The 19,463-nt window shown below is 39.6% G+C and overlaps 1 protein-coding gene across 5 annotated transcripts in view; it reads left to right on the top strand.

Moving 5' to 3' along the window:
• The first annotated feature begins 1,207 nt into the window (after positions 1-1,207).
• LOC109853498 (homeobox protein cut) overlaps positions 1,208-19,463 on the top strand; it is a 125,750-nt gene continuing 107,494 nt past the window's right edge. For 3 of the 5 annotated variants that reach the window (XM_020425681.1, XM_020425682.1, XM_020425679.1), the window contains exons 1-2: positions 1,209-1,519; positions 7,991-9,640. In XM_020425681.1, coding sequence (XP_020281270.1) covers positions 9,542-9,640 — 99 coding nt within the window. In that variant the 5' untranslated portion in view covers positions 1,209-1,519; positions 7,991-9,541. Of the gene's footprint in view, positions 1,520-7,990; positions 9,641-19,463 lie in introns of all 5 variants that reach the window. The other 2 variants (XM_020425683.1, XM_020425680.1) reach the window with 2 other exon arrangements.

Raw genomic sequence — 19,463 nt, 5'->3', positions numbered from 1 at the left:
CGTCTAGCTGTGCTCTAGCTATTGCTGTGATCGTCCAGAAGCGGTAGGGAGGCATTGAGGGGGTTAGAACCTGCGCCTAAGATCGCCCTTTCCGAGCGCATGCTCATGCACCCCTTTTCCCACCCTGTCGTGCTTTAACTCTCAATACGATCGGAAAGACTCAAAGTCAAACTATCAGCCTTTCTTGTTTTTCCGACTACTTACTCGAAGTTCGAGTATTTATCTTTTCAGAATACACACACTATTACCTACATATATTTATTTACTTTTGTAACAATTACAATATATTTGTTTGATAGATGTGTCAAACTGCTTGAAGCAGATTATATCGTCTTACTTAACAAATGCTTTTATATGAAAGTAAAAAATTAGATATACTAACATTTTAATTCTTAATATAAATTTAAACATTACTCGAAATTAAGAAATTTTGTTTTTTAGAAGCGCGTGTGTACACACATATTAAAACATATATTTTAATTAAAGAAAGATATTGAAACAAATATATATCAAATCGCATGTGTACATATTAAATAAAGAAAATTATATTATTCTTTTTCTGTGATCACACAAATTAAAAAAGAATAATGTTCTTCTAATGTTTTCTTATCCGTAAATCACCAATTTGCACTGTCAATGTAATTCGAGAATCTCTTCTTTTCTCACCATACCGCAACCCTTCTTTCCGATCAGTCCGTTGAAGTCACCGATACTTCCGATACCTGATATAGTGAACCGTCCCTCGGCGTTGTGCCATGTCCTCGTGGCCACGGATGGAAGGGGTGCTCGACTGCACTGGTGGGGGTGACCACCCTCACGTTCCAGCAGGCTTGTTTCCGTTGTTTCGCGTTACGCGGCGCCACCATACAGCCCACACCGAAGCGGTCTCCCGCTCCCGCGTCGATTAAGTCTTGTCCAACTTATGTGCGTTCACGAACCGTGTTAATTATTCCGCGTCTATCCGTAGAACGAATCACGTAGTCAAACGCACACGTCAAATCGTTTGCGAGACACTGACAATGATTGTTGACAACTATTATTAGATCGTTGACGGAAAGAGGTCGTCGCACCGAGAAATACGTAGCGGACAATTCTTTCGCCGGGGTGGAAAAGTGCGTGGCCGGAGGGATGACTGCGAGGGCTGCAGGCACCGAGCGCTCGAGTTAGTCTTGGCCAGAACACAGGCCCAGTAGGATCATCGCACACGCCACGAGGCGCGTGGAGTGCGTGGATCGAAACGGACCCGACACGACGCTTCACGCGCCAGATCACCGGGCGAATACACGAAGTGCTTCGGTGTAAAGGTGCACTCTTCTCCGCCCTCATTTCGCACACTCGAGAGAGAACACTCGCGACTAAGAAGACGTTTTCTGACTCCGAATGAAGTTTTTTTTTTTTATCTGCTTCGTGCGCGGAATTTATTTTTCGCGTCCGGTAACGACGACGCGAAGATCAAGAAAATGCTCCAAGACGCCGAAGAGTAAACACGGAAAACGGCTGAGAAATTGTGTTGCACCAGGTGATTGTCATCGACGATTGTGTGATTGTGTTCTTGTGATATAATCTTCAGCTGTGACAAAGTTTTCCTCGAGAGATCTCGTGATGACTCAAGTTGACACGAGTGATTGGCACATAGGGATCATGATTTTAAGCATTCTTTTTTTTAAACTGCATCTTTTTTATGAGCAAAAATAATTAAGACGTTTAAAAATTATAAATCAGAAAACAACAAAAACGAGAAAAAGTAGACATCAAACTTCAAACAAATTGCGTGATTTACAAAAGATTGATTAATCACACGATGTTTATATGTCCGCGTATTGTCAATCGTAACATTATGTTCGAATATTACGCAACAAAACAAAAGACTTTTTTTATCATTTTTGTTTTTCACAAAATTTTAAATATATTATCTGTCAAGAGTTACATAGCACATTTATAACATCGGTGAAAAATTATTATTCCGCGCGATTATCAAATATTCGTGTTATCTAAAATGATAACATTAAGACAATTAATAAATGCATTCTCGATCGGAATTATTTTCACGGGATTTTTTTTTTCGCGCTGGAAGTGTGTCGTGTATCCGCGGATACGTCATCCACGTGCAAGCATTCTCTAGGATTATCTGAAAGTCGAAACGAGAGACCAGCGTGAACGTGACCATCAAACGGATTCCTGATCGTCTCGGGCACATTACGTACCTTTATCTCGAGCGGTCAACCAACCTGCCTCACGGCTCGGGAAGGAGAGTGAGAAACGCGATTCGAGTGGCTCTCTGTCGGAGAACTCGAGACGCGGTTGATAGCACTTAGCTGACTATTATAATTCGCGCGAGTTTCAGATCGGCAAACACGTAAACCTTAACGTCTCGAGTACGAGATCGTAAACTTCATTTGCGTTTCAACGCGCAGAACTGGCGTCAAGTGTGTTCACGAAACTCGAGATCGTTGACGAGAGATCATCATTAGTGAGAAGGGGGATTTTCGCTGTATGAAATCGCCGGGATGTATGCTAGTTTAGATTAAATGCATCTCTCAAAATGAAAATTGTGCGGAGGGAAACGAGGCGTGACGTTTATGTCAGATGCGCCGTGTAGTGTAAGAAAAGGGAGACTCACGAAGGACTATTTAATTACGATCGATTCCCCGCCGTCAGCTGCACTTCTTCGACGTCTTACGCGATCTCGTCTGTCTCGCGAGCCGCTCCGGATGACAAACGCTCTTCTAAGAAAAGCAATTTCTCATGCGAGAAGTATATCTGTGCGCGGAGTGTTGTCTCGAAAAAAATACACCTAATCACCGTGTTCACTCGGGATCGAGTTCGTTCTCTGCGGTTCTCGTACCTGTCCCCCCCTACCCCTTCCTCCTTCGTGCTCTTATCCGGTGTAAAAAAGATTTCGCTTACTGTCAGACAGACGGTTAAGTCTCATGTCGTTTCTACCGCGAGTGTGTCGCGCGACGATGTCCCTGAGCGCGGCTCTTGAACTTACGTTTCTCTCGTTCGTCGCGCATCCTTCGTGTGCCTCCGCGCAAAAGATATTGTTACAATCGCCGGGGAGTCCTCGAAGAGAATCGCGTTGCCCCTTGAAGACCAATGGCGGGGATAGGGACTTTATCGTCGACCGGTATATTGAGTAGCGTGTGACCGTTGGAAGAAAGTGAGTCTCTCTGCTGCGAGCAGCGAAATTCCAAGACGACCGTGACGCACGACGTCTCTCGCGATTCCGTTTTCGACAGCCGGCAGTTGGGGACTTTTTGTTCGAGCCGTTTCTGTTCGTCCTCCGCGATGTCGTAGACGTTCCCGTGTGACAAGGTAAAGAAATCCTCCCTTCTCCGATTAAAAGAAGGCGCGTTTCGAATTCTTAGAAGTTTCGTTTAAATGACCTCAATGAGTAGCTCCGAATTGCCGATCTCTGTCTCTATACATATTGCTCTGCGTAGGATGATTGCTTGAGGATGATTATTCATTATTAACGCGTATTCTCTCTCAATGATTTAAGTCATTTATTTTGCAATATGTTTTTATTGCGCTTAGAAACAAAAATTGAGCCTTAAAAATAAAAACACATGTTACTCATTTTTTTTAATCAAAAATATTACTTTAACAATTAAGTGACAGCTCACGCATTCGGTATTTGGCATTTCCGTATCTTCGAAGAAGGACGGCTGCGAAACTAAAAACATTCTCCCTCGACATTCGCGGTTTTTTTGTTCGACATGAGTAAAAATTCGTGACGGACGACAATGGTAATTTGCATAAAGCGAAACGCGATCGAGAAACCACGGCGCGTAAACGATGCAGTGGCTACGCGGAAAATGGCCGAGAAATTCGGTTTTTGTTCTCATCGATGGACGATGTAAATGCGAAATAAACCCGCGCTGCTACGGGCGCACGTCTGGGAAATATGTAATTTAAACTCGAAATGATTTGTCGCAAGTGAGTTATTCCACGGTACATCGAAATCCGGGCAGCACGTCGCATATCAGACGACGCATTAACTTGTCGTACTATTACGAGAACCGACCAGCCATACCGTGTATATACGAGCAGTAAAATCGTCTCAACGGCATTGCAAAACGCGAGGGTGTATTCGTGTTTTTGGCTAATCGCCGAGTGTCCACACTCGGTCGAATACTTTTGGCGTAATTTTATCTTTATCGTAAATATATAAATGTGGATCGTCAAGTGTCCGATTTCTGTTCAGCGTGTGACTTTTTCTTTTTTTTACAATGTATAGAAAACAACACGAATCAACAGGGAAAATAATAACTTTCATTATGCGTCACATATCATGGTTTTTCTTCACAAGCATTTCGAAATCTCGCTATTTTACAGTAGCACTTTTTTTTATCAGTAATTTCATTATACATATAAAAAAATCAACATAATCCAATAAAATATTTCTATTTAATTTTGATAAATTTTCTTGCAAATCTCTGACAAATGCGAGAAATATATAGAATATTTTGTTTTAATATTCACTAATTAGCAATGACATAATATGATTTTGCGGTATATAGAATATATTTTAAAGAACTTATTGAATAACAAATTAAGTGATTCGACTATTCAGAAGACATCACACACCGAAAGTTCACGTTACTTCATTAAGCGTTCAACAACGAAGTGTCAGTCAAATTTATCTGCTCATTTCGATCAAGAATAACCTATTTTGATTGTAATTCTAATTATCGAACAAACTTAACGCGTTCGTCTTTTCGGTATTTTAATTAGATAAAATTTATTCTATTAAATCGTCTCTGTATCTTTAGACACTATTACGAGTTGAAATTAAAATATTTTCAATTTTTTTGTATAACATAGGTAGAAAGTTTTTTTTTTTTTTTTATAAAAGAGAGCTTCTTAATTCTGCTTAACTCTATATTCAAGAGATTCTATTTAAAATCTAAATTCACGCCTGTTGGCGGAGCCAGTGCGCAGCCAGCGTATTATGCGGCTACATAACTATTACTTTTCGGACTGCTAGCTTTGCCAACAATGTACCATCCAAGTGTGGACATCGCGTTAGATTTCTAAGCATTAAAGATATAAGACGCGAGAAGATTACTAACCTCGCCAGCAACACACATATGCACGCGTGCACGCGAATGTAAACGCGCATCGCGCACGCCGGCCGGCGTTGACAAACTAATCTTCACGCTATACCGGGTGATCATAAAGTACACGTTGACAAGCCGGCAGTCGTGTAGTATTTTCGTGCTCGAGTCATGCCTGATAAATTTCATGCGTTAACATCGCGAGTGCGCGCGAACTGACATAATCGCGTCACACGCCGGTCTCTAAAAATTCGAAGGTTATGAAATTTCTGCGGGTTTTGTGATGCAATCGATATCCCTCACGCATTGTTTTCGTCACTGCTGCGATGGGAGCATGTTTTGAGTTTATAAAAGTGAGTTTCAAAATAATAATAATAATAATTTGTTTGGGAAACAAGCCAACGTGTGAATTTGTATTAATGTCTTGTCCTATTAACAGTGTATATTTTTAACAATCACGATTTGCTGAAGATGACAACTTGATAAATTTATATCTCTTAATATGTTAAATCCAAAATGCCGTGCGCAGATTGTTTCTCATTAATAAATTATATACGCGACATCGTCTTCGTGCCGCAACGAGTTTCGATTATCGCTTACCTCATCCTTACATCGTTCGAGAACACGTTCGAGACGAATGATATCCGTTGCAGAATACGAAAGCAGACATTGTCACATTAATAACAACTAACTGAAATTTCCTAAACTAACAGACATGCTGGCCATAGAAACCAATCCCAAACTGTTGATAGTATTGCGAATTAGCGCGGAATACTTAATTGTACGAAATCGATCGTCACGCTGCAACTTTGTTGCGTTAATCGAGCAACAAGTATCCATCAGTAGTCTAATGACGCGTCCGAACATTTATACAACTTAGACATACACTAGGTTGCATACGCAGTCATATGTTCTTACCTCATTTCATTAACTATATTACGGTAATTCTTTTTCTTTTTATAACATGAATATATTGTAAAAAAAAAAGTTGTCAAATCCCGGAAAACTTATTATTATAAAAAACTTATTATTATATTTATACAAAAACTTATTATTATACGTCTCGCTCTCTTACGTGTCAGAAATGAATTTGTTTGGTTAAATTTGGATAGTCGATCTTGGAAAGTTAAATGTCAATACAGAGCAGACAATCAGTATGAAAATGAACGTTACATGTACGTACACCGAGTTCGAGCAGTTAACTGGTGCGAAGTGGGTTTACCATGGTAAAAGGCGGGTTGTGCCGACTAACCCCTTCAGTAGGCTATTATCTGCACGCGTGTGCCCTTAGCCTATTTTTTTATTTACGACGCGTAAGTCAACCATAACACTATGCCATCACGACACAAATAATTCTGATATAAACCGCTTATTAAGCTCTTTCTCTTTTACTTTTTTTTTTGCAACATCTATAGCTAGAGTTGTATGGATGCGCGTAAATACATACTGAATTTTTTTTTTTTCAAACTGATACATTAAAAACATTTGTTTTGGTTTTCTGATATAGTTATAATCACGTGATTTGTTTGAATAGATATTTCACACAATTAGAAAATGAGATATAAACAGTAAAATTTTATTTGAATTTAGTTTGAAAATCTCTCGTCTATTTCATGAACTGAGCTACTTAGCTATTTAAACAATAAGATTTGATTAAGTAAACTTTTGAAGTAACCGTGTTACATATATTGATTGCGAAAATACAAATATTCGCACCAATTAAGCCGGTGAGTTTCAATCTCAGCTAAATTCAGTTCACGAATTAGGAAGAAAACTTGTCCAGCTTTTGAAGTAATTTTCAAGTAATAGTTATTTAAGTGTAAAAGAAAGGCACCAAGTGTAACGGTGGATATACCGCGCGGAAGGAGATTTTGCGGATAGCTTATAATTCTTATTCTTAAGTAAATGACACCGTTTAAACACTGTTTGCTTCATTAGTCAAAATTTTTATACAATTTTTATCTTTTTAATATAATACATGCATAGTAGAAGAAAACGAGAAAAAAGTGTTAAATTAGCTAAATTAAATCTTAATTAAAAATATTTTTATTCATTACACTTAAACTATTTTATATTTATATAATAGATAATTGTCATTTACAAATATGTTTACATACAATATTTCTACTGTGCTTTCGCTTCACATTTGTTATTTCTTATCTCGTCTAGTATCCTTCTTCGATCTCTCTTCTTTTGTGTCAAAATCTACTATTGAACAAAAAAGAAACTTCAAAAAAATCTTATAAAATTTATTATGTAGTAAATCGAATAGTAATCAAATTTAAAGAGACAATGAGTAGTTGACGTAGTTACACAATTTATTTTGAGTTTCTTCAGTTGTAATTGTTTCTTAATTATTTAGTCAGTCAAATCATCGATAATAATACTGTCATGTTTCGAAACATTATGGCAAATTTATAAGCTATCTATTTCTCGAACAAAGAACGTTTACTTAAGCTGTCAAGACGAAGGATTTTGGCGGGCTTGAAAGCAAGAGAGAAAGAAAGAGAGGGTGGGAATAGAAACTAAAAAATAAAACAGACCGATAGATGAAGCGAAAAGGAGATAGATCGGATGGAAAGGATGGGAAATCAGAAGAAAAAGAGGAAGGAACGAAGAAGGGAACTAGCGATCGGCAGGGGTTGGAAAAGGGCGGTCGGGGAGTTGAAAATATGAGATCCGCTCTGGTAGGGACCACCTAGCCAGCCTCCGCTTCTTTCCGCGGCACCCCGCTCCTTCCCGCGGCTTATCCCCACTCGCCTGGTGTCCTTTCCGAGATCAGACGGCGTGCGACCGTGGTGGGGATGGTCTCAGAGCCAAAGATTGGTCGCGTGGGGGGCTGGCCTACCCCCACTACCTGTCGCAAGCACCGCCTATCTCCCACCATTGGCTCTGCGCCTCCTCCAGGCATTGCATCGGTCGTCCGGTAGCTCTTAGTTTCAGGTTAGGAGCCTGCTAGGACGGGTCTCGTTCTCTCTTCTTGAGGTCATTCGGATGAGAGCGGACGAAAGGGTTCGCGACCCGGGTGCACTAGTACAACCACGAAACGCGAAGAAGAAGGGAAAGAAGAAATTGGAAACACAATATTGAAAATTGCAGTCGCCTCTTATCACTCCACCTTTCAATACTTGGACTTGACATCTGGCTCGCTATCAGACTGACATCAATGAGGCTCGTGAGATTCTACTGGAGAACGGATTGCGAGAAAAACAAATTTTGGAATAGCGTGGCGTATTGATCAAGTGTTACTGCAAAGTGTCAGTTACTCAAAGTGTTGCAAATTACAAAGTGAATCTTCCCTGTGACTGGAAGGGAGACTTCGTGATCGTATCGTATTATGAATGTTTTCTTGTGTAAATCAAGTGCGGGAGTGTGAACTGAATCCTCGTTGGGGTGCGAGTGAGAAACATTGCTCCATTTCGTGATGCGTGTCGTATGATGCGGCAGCGGGCAGGGATCTCGCATCATAGTTACGTAGACACCGGGGACATCGACGAGAAGTTCACTTTGATAATTATTGACGAGCGATCTGTGAGAGACTTGTGACAAGTTCGCGGATGATCCGAATTCAGGAAATCCGCGACCGTTTAATAGTGGTGACTAATGATACGGTGACGAATGACACGGATCATCAGGATCCGTCGATTGAAAGAGATCGAGACGTTTAGTATAATAGTGATGATACCGTGGTACCGAGTACGTTTCCGACAAACGTTAGACTACCGTCTACTTCGTTAGAATCGTTGTGCTCCAGTATCGCTCTACTCCAGTATCGCTGTGCTCCAATCTGATTTAACGTTGCTCAAATCATAACGCGCTGCAACGTAGCACAAATGATCGACTCGAATCATACATCGACGACAAACGAGAAATTTTGATCGAAGTATTCCACTTAGACTAATTCTATAAATAGGATATATATATATTATATATATATCAGTGTGAGTGATAATTGTCCGATGTTTCTAACATATATGTTCATTGAAAACTTTTGAGAAGAAAACTCATGAAAGTCGAATTGCGCGCTCTTACAAAGAAGTGTCATCCCGGCAATGTTGATCGCGAGGCAATATTAGGGAAGTGTAAATTGCTAAGTGGACGCGTGACACGTTGCTTCGCGCTAGTCCGTGGACTACCAGTGAAAGACGGTACCGACGGAACCGGCGCCTAAGACGTGTTCCCCGAGTGCAACCAGCAACGGAGACGGAGGAGGCGGTGGCGGAGGAGGCGGTGGCAAACGAGGAAGAGCAGTTTTGCGACCGCCGGAGAAGCTCGAAGCCGTCAAAGTGGCTTCGTCACTGGGGCTCCAGGGGCCTTCAGCGCCGATCGGGGCCCAACTACTGGTTACTGGTGGTTCGGAAGATGCGCCGACCGCGACCGTGTACCACGCCAACCTGGTAGCCGGTAGCAACACCTCCGTCGTGACAGCGGCGCTCCAGCAGCCCATATTAGCGAGTCTGAACTCAGCGGCACTGGCCAGCATGCAGGCCTCCGCGGAGGCCAACTCGCGGAATATAACGACCATGGAATGGCTCTACAAAAAGGAGCCCTTGTTCACGCTTGCTCATTTTTGGCAACAGGTAAGTGTGTTACGGCAATGTTCTACGAATGATGCTTCTTGCGCGAGAAGTTTGGTGCTATCGAGTGCGAATGGGATAATCTATTTTACGTCAATCGTCACGCGAAACTGAAGTGATATTGTGATCGGGAGAATTCGGCCGATAAGAATTTGGTGTTGTCGACCAATACCCGCAAACGTAGAAAAAATAAATTAATTAAAAGTATCGCTTCGGAGTTTTGACAGAAAAGTATAATCGCGATCGACTACGTGCACGTTGCTTTGGTGACAAGGATTAGTGCGGATAGGCCGAGTGGCAAGTATTTTGGGTCACGCGAGAGCAAAGTGATCACGATTGTGCCGATTGAGTGTATTTTGCGTTTCGAGAGAGAGAAAGAGAGAAAGCGAGAGAGAAGGAAAGAGAGAGAGAGAGAGAGAGAGAGAGAGAGAGAAAGAGAGAGAGAGAGAGAGAGCCTCGTGAGTGTGCGTTCGCTTTGCGTATATCCGGAAATGGGCCGCTCGGTGTTGGCGTGGGGTGAGATAATCCCGGAGGGTTGCCGGAGGGTTCGACCGTGTCACGCGTTCGCTGCTAGTAGGAACGTTTAAATCAGAAAATCTACTCGATGTGGGTAACACAGTCATTCGATACGTTGCCAGTATTTGCGCGATGGGACAGAACGTTTGTCGTAATTCGAAAGAAAAATACACACATTTTCACTTTTCACGCGTGCGGCAATATTGTGATGTGTTATATTTCAGAATCATTAATTATTAATAACATTACGGTTTTCGCGAAAAATCTAAATGTAAATTATCAAAAAATTATATATCATAAAATAATAGTGTTATATGATATAACAGATATAAGTATTAAGTAATATAATTGTTAGACGAAATGGAATTTGATGAAGAACTATATTTACTAAGATAAATATGAAAAGATCAATTATTAATAATATAATTTTCTATTTCACATCTGTGTTTCGAACTCGTGTACATGCCTTATATATAGTGATCGCTTATATAGTGAGTTTTTCCAGAAAGTGTCGCAATTTTATGTTAAATTCTCGCGAAATTTATTTGCCGATAAATAAAAACGCTTTATCTGTCACATCACTGACAGTGCGATTCTTAGAGAAAGGACGGATTTAATTGACAGGCAGGATATCGGTACAGTTTAATTATAACATATGATTTAAGAGTGTATACTTCGTGAGTACTATATGCAATCGCATCTGTTTCGACAATTGTTGACATTTTGGTATGCGCATTGTGTTCGAGACAGTTATAAGGAAAAATTAAATCACCACGTTTTTCCGACAATATTGATGAGTAACGCGAGCCACTGATATCCCCATTAAGGTCGTACCGGTTGTTTGCTGTAAGTTCTGTTAGCGGAAGTATTTATATCATTGACTACTATAGTCAAAAAAGCGACCTGCCATTTTGCAGAAGAGGCGAAATGAGAAGAAATTAAAAAGAATTTAACGTGTGCCTGCGGTTTTGACGAATATATACGGCTGTCATTATACCGCGTGCTGTGATTTATAAGTCGTTCGCTCATTAAGATAATTCGTACCTTTGAAGCGTTTTGTCAAACGTCACTATCAAGCTCCAAGTCTTTGGGCATCTCAAAATTAGAATTGCTCGTCAGTTAGCACCGTAAATAATTTCTGGCCGTCCCGTTGGTGGTAAATCTTCCACCGCAAAATCTTTCGGCACCTCGTCCGTAATTGCTCGTTGGTCAGATTCTCGGCCACTTGGCCGATTCTAGGGTCAAACGGCGAAGGTGTGAGGGTGGCTAACGTCGAAGTTTCCCTAGTGCGGTACTTGGTGTTTGGAGGATAGTTTAGCGATTTGGGGATGGCGTGGCCGACTTGTGGCAAAGTGGCCGACATAGAAGGGGGTTGTCGCTCGCTGATAAACGATAAAGCCCCACCGAACATGCCGATGTTAATGACTGGACACAGGAAATGCAAACGTTCGTCGCATCCTTTGATTAGCGGAATGTCAATCGCATGACAAAAAGAAAAAAAAGAAAGAACTCAGACAGAAGTGAATGAACGATGAGTTCCGGAATAAAAGTTCAATATTTTATCGTATATCTTTCAGCAAGATCTATCTATTGTTACGTAGCCTATAAATTTATTCTAAGAAAAAAACTTAATATATATGTTTCTTACTATTATGTCTAAATATCTGCTACAAGTAAACAATTTAGTTTTTATATGCTTTATGTAAAAATATTTTATATTCTATTATATATATATTACATATGACATACACACATTATCTATTTCTCTTCATTATATTTTTTCAACTTTTTACAGTTTTTGTAGAAGCACTTAAGAAGTACTATAAGATGTTAAGTTAAGATATATTTTTATATATGTTAGATTGAAGAAGCATAAACATATTAAAAATTTCGAATAATGTTAAATCTTTAGTTTAACATTGTATAAACTGCATTGCTAACAAACGTAATGGAGTTTATTAGTTATTTTCTTTTAGCGTACACCTAATAATATTAAAAGACCATAATCGAACTTTGGCAAACACCGTTCGTTATTACTCATTACTACGCTATTCTGTGTATGTGTGTGTGTGTGTGTGCATGTATGTGCGCGCGTAGTTTCCTATAAAATACACTCGCTTAATAACGCGCGAACTAGTGCTGCACTAGTCCTTCACCACAAGATTTTAACCCACTCGCCTCAAGGCTATTAATGACACATAGTTTCATTATATTTATTGATTAGGTTTCATTATATTTATTGATTAGGCTACGAAATAATGACGTACGCATGTCATTCATCTAACTTGGATAAATACAAATTTCTTTAGAAAAACAAATCTACGTTTATATTACAAAGTAATGTGACAAAATTATGTAATTAAATTGTGGATTCTTTTTGACATATCTCGAGTAAAACTTTTTGTATGTACGTTCTAAATTTTACAAAGCGTTTACATGATAAAATGTGCAGTAGACTAAAAGTACATTGCTCTGTCTGGCGACGCGCAGAAGATTGCAGCGCAATTTTCTGACTCGCGCGCTATCGACGACAATCGAGTGAGTCTCTCAGCTCGTTAGTATGGTACACTTCTCGACATCATTATCATCTTTCTATGGTGATATTTCGTCATTGTTGTTTAGAATTTGAGCATAAAAAAAACTTTGCGCGAAAATATCCAATTTCACAAAACCTTGTTAGAACGCAATTGGTTGCGCAAAGTCGTTTGCCGTCGCCGATTTTGGAATATTCTTTTTATTATAAAAATACGAATACTTATATATAATGCAATATTATTTACTCGCGTCGTATAAAACCATTTCGAATTTGAATAAAATTACATCGGTTAACGATTTTTTTGTACTTGCAACTTTTAGTTTTGCAGTTGCATATTGTACTACAGCGCAATGTCGTGAAATTAGGTCGCTGCCAAAAACCATTCCATTTCTATGAAAAAAAAATATATCTGTAAAAATATCGTTGCAACAATGTCTGCAATTTCGGAACGAAATAGCAACCTTCAAGACCATGATTGAAAAAAAAAACACACTACATTCAATTCTAGTGATCAAACTTTCTGTTCGCCGAACGGAAATTGCATTGACATGTGTGAATGTGTATGTAGTGGAATATAACTTCCTTTAGATAAGCATGCATGAATGCTAGCAAATAGTATACAATGAATACTACAGAGAACGTTTTTTTTACGCAGAACAAGGTTTTGCATGTATGTATACGAGGTCTGCATTTGACGCATAACAAATTTAATTTTCATTAACTTTTATGCCTCTGTAAAATTTATTTTTAAACGTGCGCATGCAATTCAATGACATTTCTAATAGAGACAACATACAATTCTATCGAGAGAATAATTTCTATTGAGAGGTGACGAATACATCGCTGTTTGTAAATTCGATAAACGGAAAGATCCACGCACGCTCGATAGTGGTTGATCACGACCGCGCGCGAGAAGAAAAAACAACTACGATTCCTAAATATCAGTTCCGCTCCGGTCCAGCACGTTCACGCAGCATCCGTGCGCGTGGAACAAGACCTCGGAGCGTACTCCCAATTAGGAGCGTGTCGGCCGTGAATGGACAAAAGTTTTGCCGTGACTAGAGTCCTTCCCTTCCTCCCTACTCGCTTTTTCCATCTCTCCTTTATTCCTTCTATCTTTCTCTTTCTCTCCTCAAACTCCCCACTGCCGTGACGAGGTATCCCCTCTGCGAAAGACGACTCCGCACGACGGCGGTAGGGGAATCCCCGACGCGGTTCCCGAAATCCCCGAGAGGCGGCGACACTTATCGAGGTGCGCGTCGCACGCCACGACGTGAGTCACGCGGGCATAAGCGAGAACGAGAGATGACACGGAGGAAGCGAGAAAGAGATGAAGAAAGACTGTGTAGTGAGAGTAAATGAGAGAAAGAGAGAGAAAAGGGAAGTTGCGAGCCAGATGTCAAAAGACGAGATGTTCTTTAGATCGCTTTTCCTTATTTCTACTCTAAAGACATCAACATTATTATTGTATGATGATTATTTGTAAGACTTAGGTATCACGCACAAAATTAGCACACCTATTATCAACATATTTGACGAGAGTGAAAGATCAAGTACATATTTTGACACGCACAAAACAATATACGAGATAGAAAAAGATAGTCACAACGCGCGATTAAGTTTATGAAAAAACCACTGTTTCAAATATTTTAAACTTCATTAAAATCAACGTTGAACGTATTCCACGTATTGTTAAACACGAAATGTGACGTATATGTGCGTATTGCGAACTGCAAATTACGATTAAATGTTTCCTGTTGCTTGTAAACTAGTAATATAATGTATTCTCTGGATTTACGACGTGCAATATTATTAGCGCGGATTATCGTCATTCGTTAAAAATTAATTATAGTAATTGGATATCACTATTAATTAAAAAGAAATTAAAGCGACCACGTTTAACAGAGCGGCTCGGTTATCAACCTGCTCAAGTATTAATTATGCTTAGTGACTACTCGAATTATTTATTTATCTATATTACTCGTAATCAGCGTTGATCGCGGATGCTAAAGAGAACGCAAATATTAGTTCCAAGTCATTTTATAAAGTGAAACACTTTAATTTTTATTAACGATTTTATGTCATCAAAGGATCTTGTTTTTTTTTTTTTTTTAGAGGTAGGTATGCTTGCCAGAACAATTATTTCACGTATTAGAATACAGAAACTCGACGAAAATTTTAAACCCCAACGCGTTTAAAGAGAGCGTAATGACAGCGGCAAGTACACAAAAGGAGGGCGAGAGTAAGGGAGGTCGACGAAGGAATCATTAGCGTGTTATACCGACAGCGATGTGCTGTATCGTGCGGCGTGTCGGCCTAGAAATAGAATACAGAGGCTTATTTCGGATGCGCCGTCTCGTTGGTCTAGTCCAAGCCTGGTCTAGACCTACGTACTAGACCGAGGTTCGCCTGTTTTACGAGCTACTAGTAAGCAACATGGGTCGGCTAGGACTTTGTGCAAACGCAGGTGCATGTAGCCATATATATATATATTTTTGTTGTTCTTTTTCTTGTCTTATTACAATAAAATATATAATAAACGACGTCCGCGCAAAAAAAACGATGTGTGAACATTTCGTCAGACATTTTCGTCATTTAATCAGGTTTTTTAAATTCTTGTCTCGTTTAAAGAGAAAAATTTAGAGCACCGCGTCATTAATAGAATCTCCTCATTTAAACCAACATATTGAATTTAATGGTATCGAAGGAAAAAACGCTCTTCTTCAAGCTAATATTATTATTACACTCCTTATACAAGAATGATGAAGATAGCACGGTTGGGGCACAATGATTGATCGTAAAGAGAGAGAGAGAGAGAGAAGAATTAATTTCCTTACTCTTTGTTTCTTTACTTCCGGTTGCGCTTGTAACTGTATCGAAGACATAATGACGACCACAAAGATACGATAACGATCTCCCGTATGAATAGGAATGCGAGTCATAATGTGGTCGGGCGAGACTACTCGCGTGTAGACATGGACGAGGAATTCCGTATAGTGAAAACGGCAATCCTAGATAGCGAATATCTCATCGGTGAAGTACAAGACGTACCCGATCCGCGACAGTTTCAAATAATACAAAACAACTTTTGAATTGTGTCAGATAAGATCGAGCAATAGCAATAACCGGGAACTCGCGAACGTTACCTACTTTTCCGAACGATTGATTCGTTTGTCGTCAAGAAGAGAAAACGAGTGGGAATCGAGAAAATTATTGATTTCCGCATTCGTTCGTTACTTCTGAAATCGGTGATTTAGTTGTTCGGAGAGTTGGTGTGAGCTCAAGTGCCTCGGCCAAACAGTGATTCACCCACACTCTAAAAATATCTAAATACACGCATCGCGAGAGATACTCGCACACACAGAGAGCGACCCACTAACTACCGGGTAAAATGCCACGCGAGGGAGTAGTATCGCCGTGCTCGCGCCGATAACGACTTACAGTAGACCAGCATTGGCGTTAAATTATATTTTCTCGTCGATAGCTCGTTCGATTGCCAGGATGACGGACGAGACAATAACGCGATCGTATATGCATGCTGTGTGTGCATGAAAACGTAGACGTGTGTATGTGCTGATATACCTCTTTGCACACATTTGTTTCTGCACGATGTACATTATCTGCAAACGTGATGAGGTCACGGTACACACACACACACAAACATATACATACAGTAAATTCTATATTTTCTTATGCAGTATATGACGAAATAGTAATAATATTAAAATAATGTTAATTATTACGGATAAACAAAGGAACTATAAAATAATTTTTGTGCAACTTTTTTTATTTTATCAATTTTCCACACGTAGTAAGTTTTACTTTATACAAATGGCGAAGGCAGACGCGATCATGAAACCGGTACATTCTCCTCGTCGGAGGCCTGAAAACGTCATTCTCTGTCGATCGACTGTAGCAAACAGCCGGTGAAAGTGAGCACAGACGCTCACTTCGCGGGTCACCGGTTCTTTGGTGTCCTGTCAATGTATGAATTTTGCAATGAAAAAAAAAATACACAAAATATCTTTATAAAAAATTTATAATAAATGAAAAGAGTTTGGAAAGTTTTGAAAATACTAAAATTAAGACATACTCTATCCCTCTCGCAAGTATTTTTAATATTAATAAGTATACACACGCTTATGTGTATATCATTACATGAGATCGTTGTCATCTAATAGAACTTCGTCTCAGAGTTTGTGCAAACATTTGCCGAGCTGTCTTACAGACGTCAATAAGCCGTTAACTGTTCTGACGCACCCCTGTGAACAAGATCCATAGAATACATCAGGTACTCCTTGTGAAATCTAAGAGCATATTTACAATCGCACGCTTCACATTACATACACACGTACAACACACATACGCGCAGATAAAGCACCGCCCTGTTCCGTTCCGCGTGTTATAATCGGCATTTCGACTAGCCAGCGCGATACCTCTTAATTACCACGACACGACCCACGTGACCCATGACCCGATCTCCCATCCCACGGCTCGCACGATGCGCCCACGCGCGCACTTTCACGATCCTCAGAACGCTCGCATGATCTTCGAACTGGACACGCCGAAACTGTACGAGCTCTGCAGATTAGTCGTGGTTCAGTATATAAGAGCTCGTACATGTGTGATATCGAATGATATCACCTAGTAATAATTGCAAATTGGCACTGTAGGTGCTTTCGTGTCTGCCGGTTGCTCATTTCGCGCGAACTATATCGGGTGTCACGAGAAAAAGTATTATTTTATATATCTAACATAAAAAAAATTGTCCATTCCTATCAACTGTTATGTTCTCTCTTCTCTTTCTTTTTTTTTTTTAATTATAAATCATCTATCTACAACAGTTTACCACATACATATTGTTATCTTAGAGGATGTCGATACATAAAATAACCGATTGTTTTGAAATGTGTTGATGAATACACATTAACTGTTGCATGACGATAAGATAATAAAATTATTTTTTTATTTCGATGGATTCGCAAACACGAAGCATCTTCATTACAATTTATACGAACGGACCACCCTATAACGCGTAACGTCCGCGTGTAGGTAGGTAGGTAGTGTCGCGAGTTGTCTGCGTCGCGTGTGCAACAGATGCGCCAGGCACGCGAGGCGCATACCTCCATGGGACATATGCGGGTCGCGAACTACGAACCCTTCGTGAGACTCGCGAGACCTGTATACACGATAGCAGAAATATTTGGCAAACCTTCTTTGGATTCCGAATCGAACACATTGTGCTTTCTTCGTTCGTTAATCTTATTGTACGTGTTACGTGTCACCTTGGTTTACTCTATTAAAAAGTGCCTAATGATATCGGCGTTGTGCAAAAATAATTTGCGCTTTAATCTTAGTAAAATAAAATAATTCAAGCAATGCGTTAGCTAAATTTGTACTTGAAGGAATATATTTGCGCGCAAACTAATTAATAATGGAGTTATTTGACGTTTTTCTTTCTAAGAGAAAATAAGCTGTTGTGCTCTCGTGAAGATGCTCCAAATAAGATGACTTGAAATGCCAGTCGCTATTGTGCTTTGCATTCGGGACCTCCGGCGTCGAAAGAATTGCCATGAGAGTTGGAACGACATTCAGAATAGCGAGAAGAGAACGAGACAAAATCAAACAAAACAAACCAATTAAGAGATGTGTATGTATATATATACATATAAAGCTTTATGCGTCTAGAAATTCAAATAGCGGTTATTTTATCGGATATATATAATAACTAAATATAATAATGTATATTAATATTAATAATAATAATAATTGAATATATTTATTAATAATGTCTAATGACGCGCGAAAATAGTTTTATAATTTTAACAAATTTTATCACATGCTCTCTTTTGCAATAATCTCATATATAATAAACAATTTCGCACATATATGCTTACATTTGTGATTGTTGTATTATCTTGCAGTATTTTGTAACGTGCTATTTTTAGTTTTTCGCCTGAATAACGAACGAGTGTTTATTGTGACGATAAATTTTTTCGCATGGCAGGAAAATTTCCGATTGACGATGATTCTTTCTCTCAGATTTCCTCGCTCCCTCTTTTCTCTGTTTCTCTCGTTCTCTCTCTCTCTCTCTCTGCCTCTCTTTCTGACCTTTTTTTTATTTTTTATTTTTTCTTCCTTCCTACTCTTCTCCTCTTCCGAAAACTATTCAAAGGTCGCTTGGAGCTGTTCCAAAATTCCAAATCGCATGGGACGACATCGCAGCGATTCCTGCGGCGATTCGGGCTTAAGTGAATTCGGAGTGAGCCGTAAAGCGAGGCTAAATAAACTTCGGCCGCAAACGTATCTCGTATTCGGTCGCGTCTGATTTAAGGGAGCAATAACTGCGCGATCATTGCGCCCGGGTTAATTTACTTGCCGGATTCGATTTCGCGCCTCGCAAAAATTTTCGCACCGTGTCCCATTTGATATATCACTAGTAATCTACATGTAATACGATAAATGATTGAGATACTTGAGGTTAATTTGCTATCGTAATATAATTCTAAACTTTTTTTTTAATGAAAAATTCGGAATAATTTTGAAAACAGTTCAGAGTTGAATCTTCCGGCTGGACTAATACTCGTAAAACAGTTTAAGCACCTATTAATTCAAAATTTAATGGTTCTAACGATCGATAAGTGACGCAGATCCGGTCGGAACAAAACGGTGACTAACACATTTCGAGTTTATTTACGCGTGCAGAATTTACGATTGCCGCGAAAAAATCCGACGTCTTATTCCTTCTTTCCGACATCGGCGTCACGATGGCAA

The sequence above is a fragment of the Pseudomyrmex gracilis genome, unplaced genomic scaffold (genome assembly GCF_002006095.1).
Source record: "Pseudomyrmex gracilis isolate BER0280 unplaced genomic scaffold, ASM200609v1 scaffold_49, whole genome shotgun sequence".
Lineage (NCBI taxonomy): Eukaryota > Metazoa > Arthropoda > Insecta > Hymenoptera > Formicidae > Pseudomyrmex > Pseudomyrmex gracilis.
This window is presented reverse-complemented; position numbering and strand designations above follow the sequence as displayed.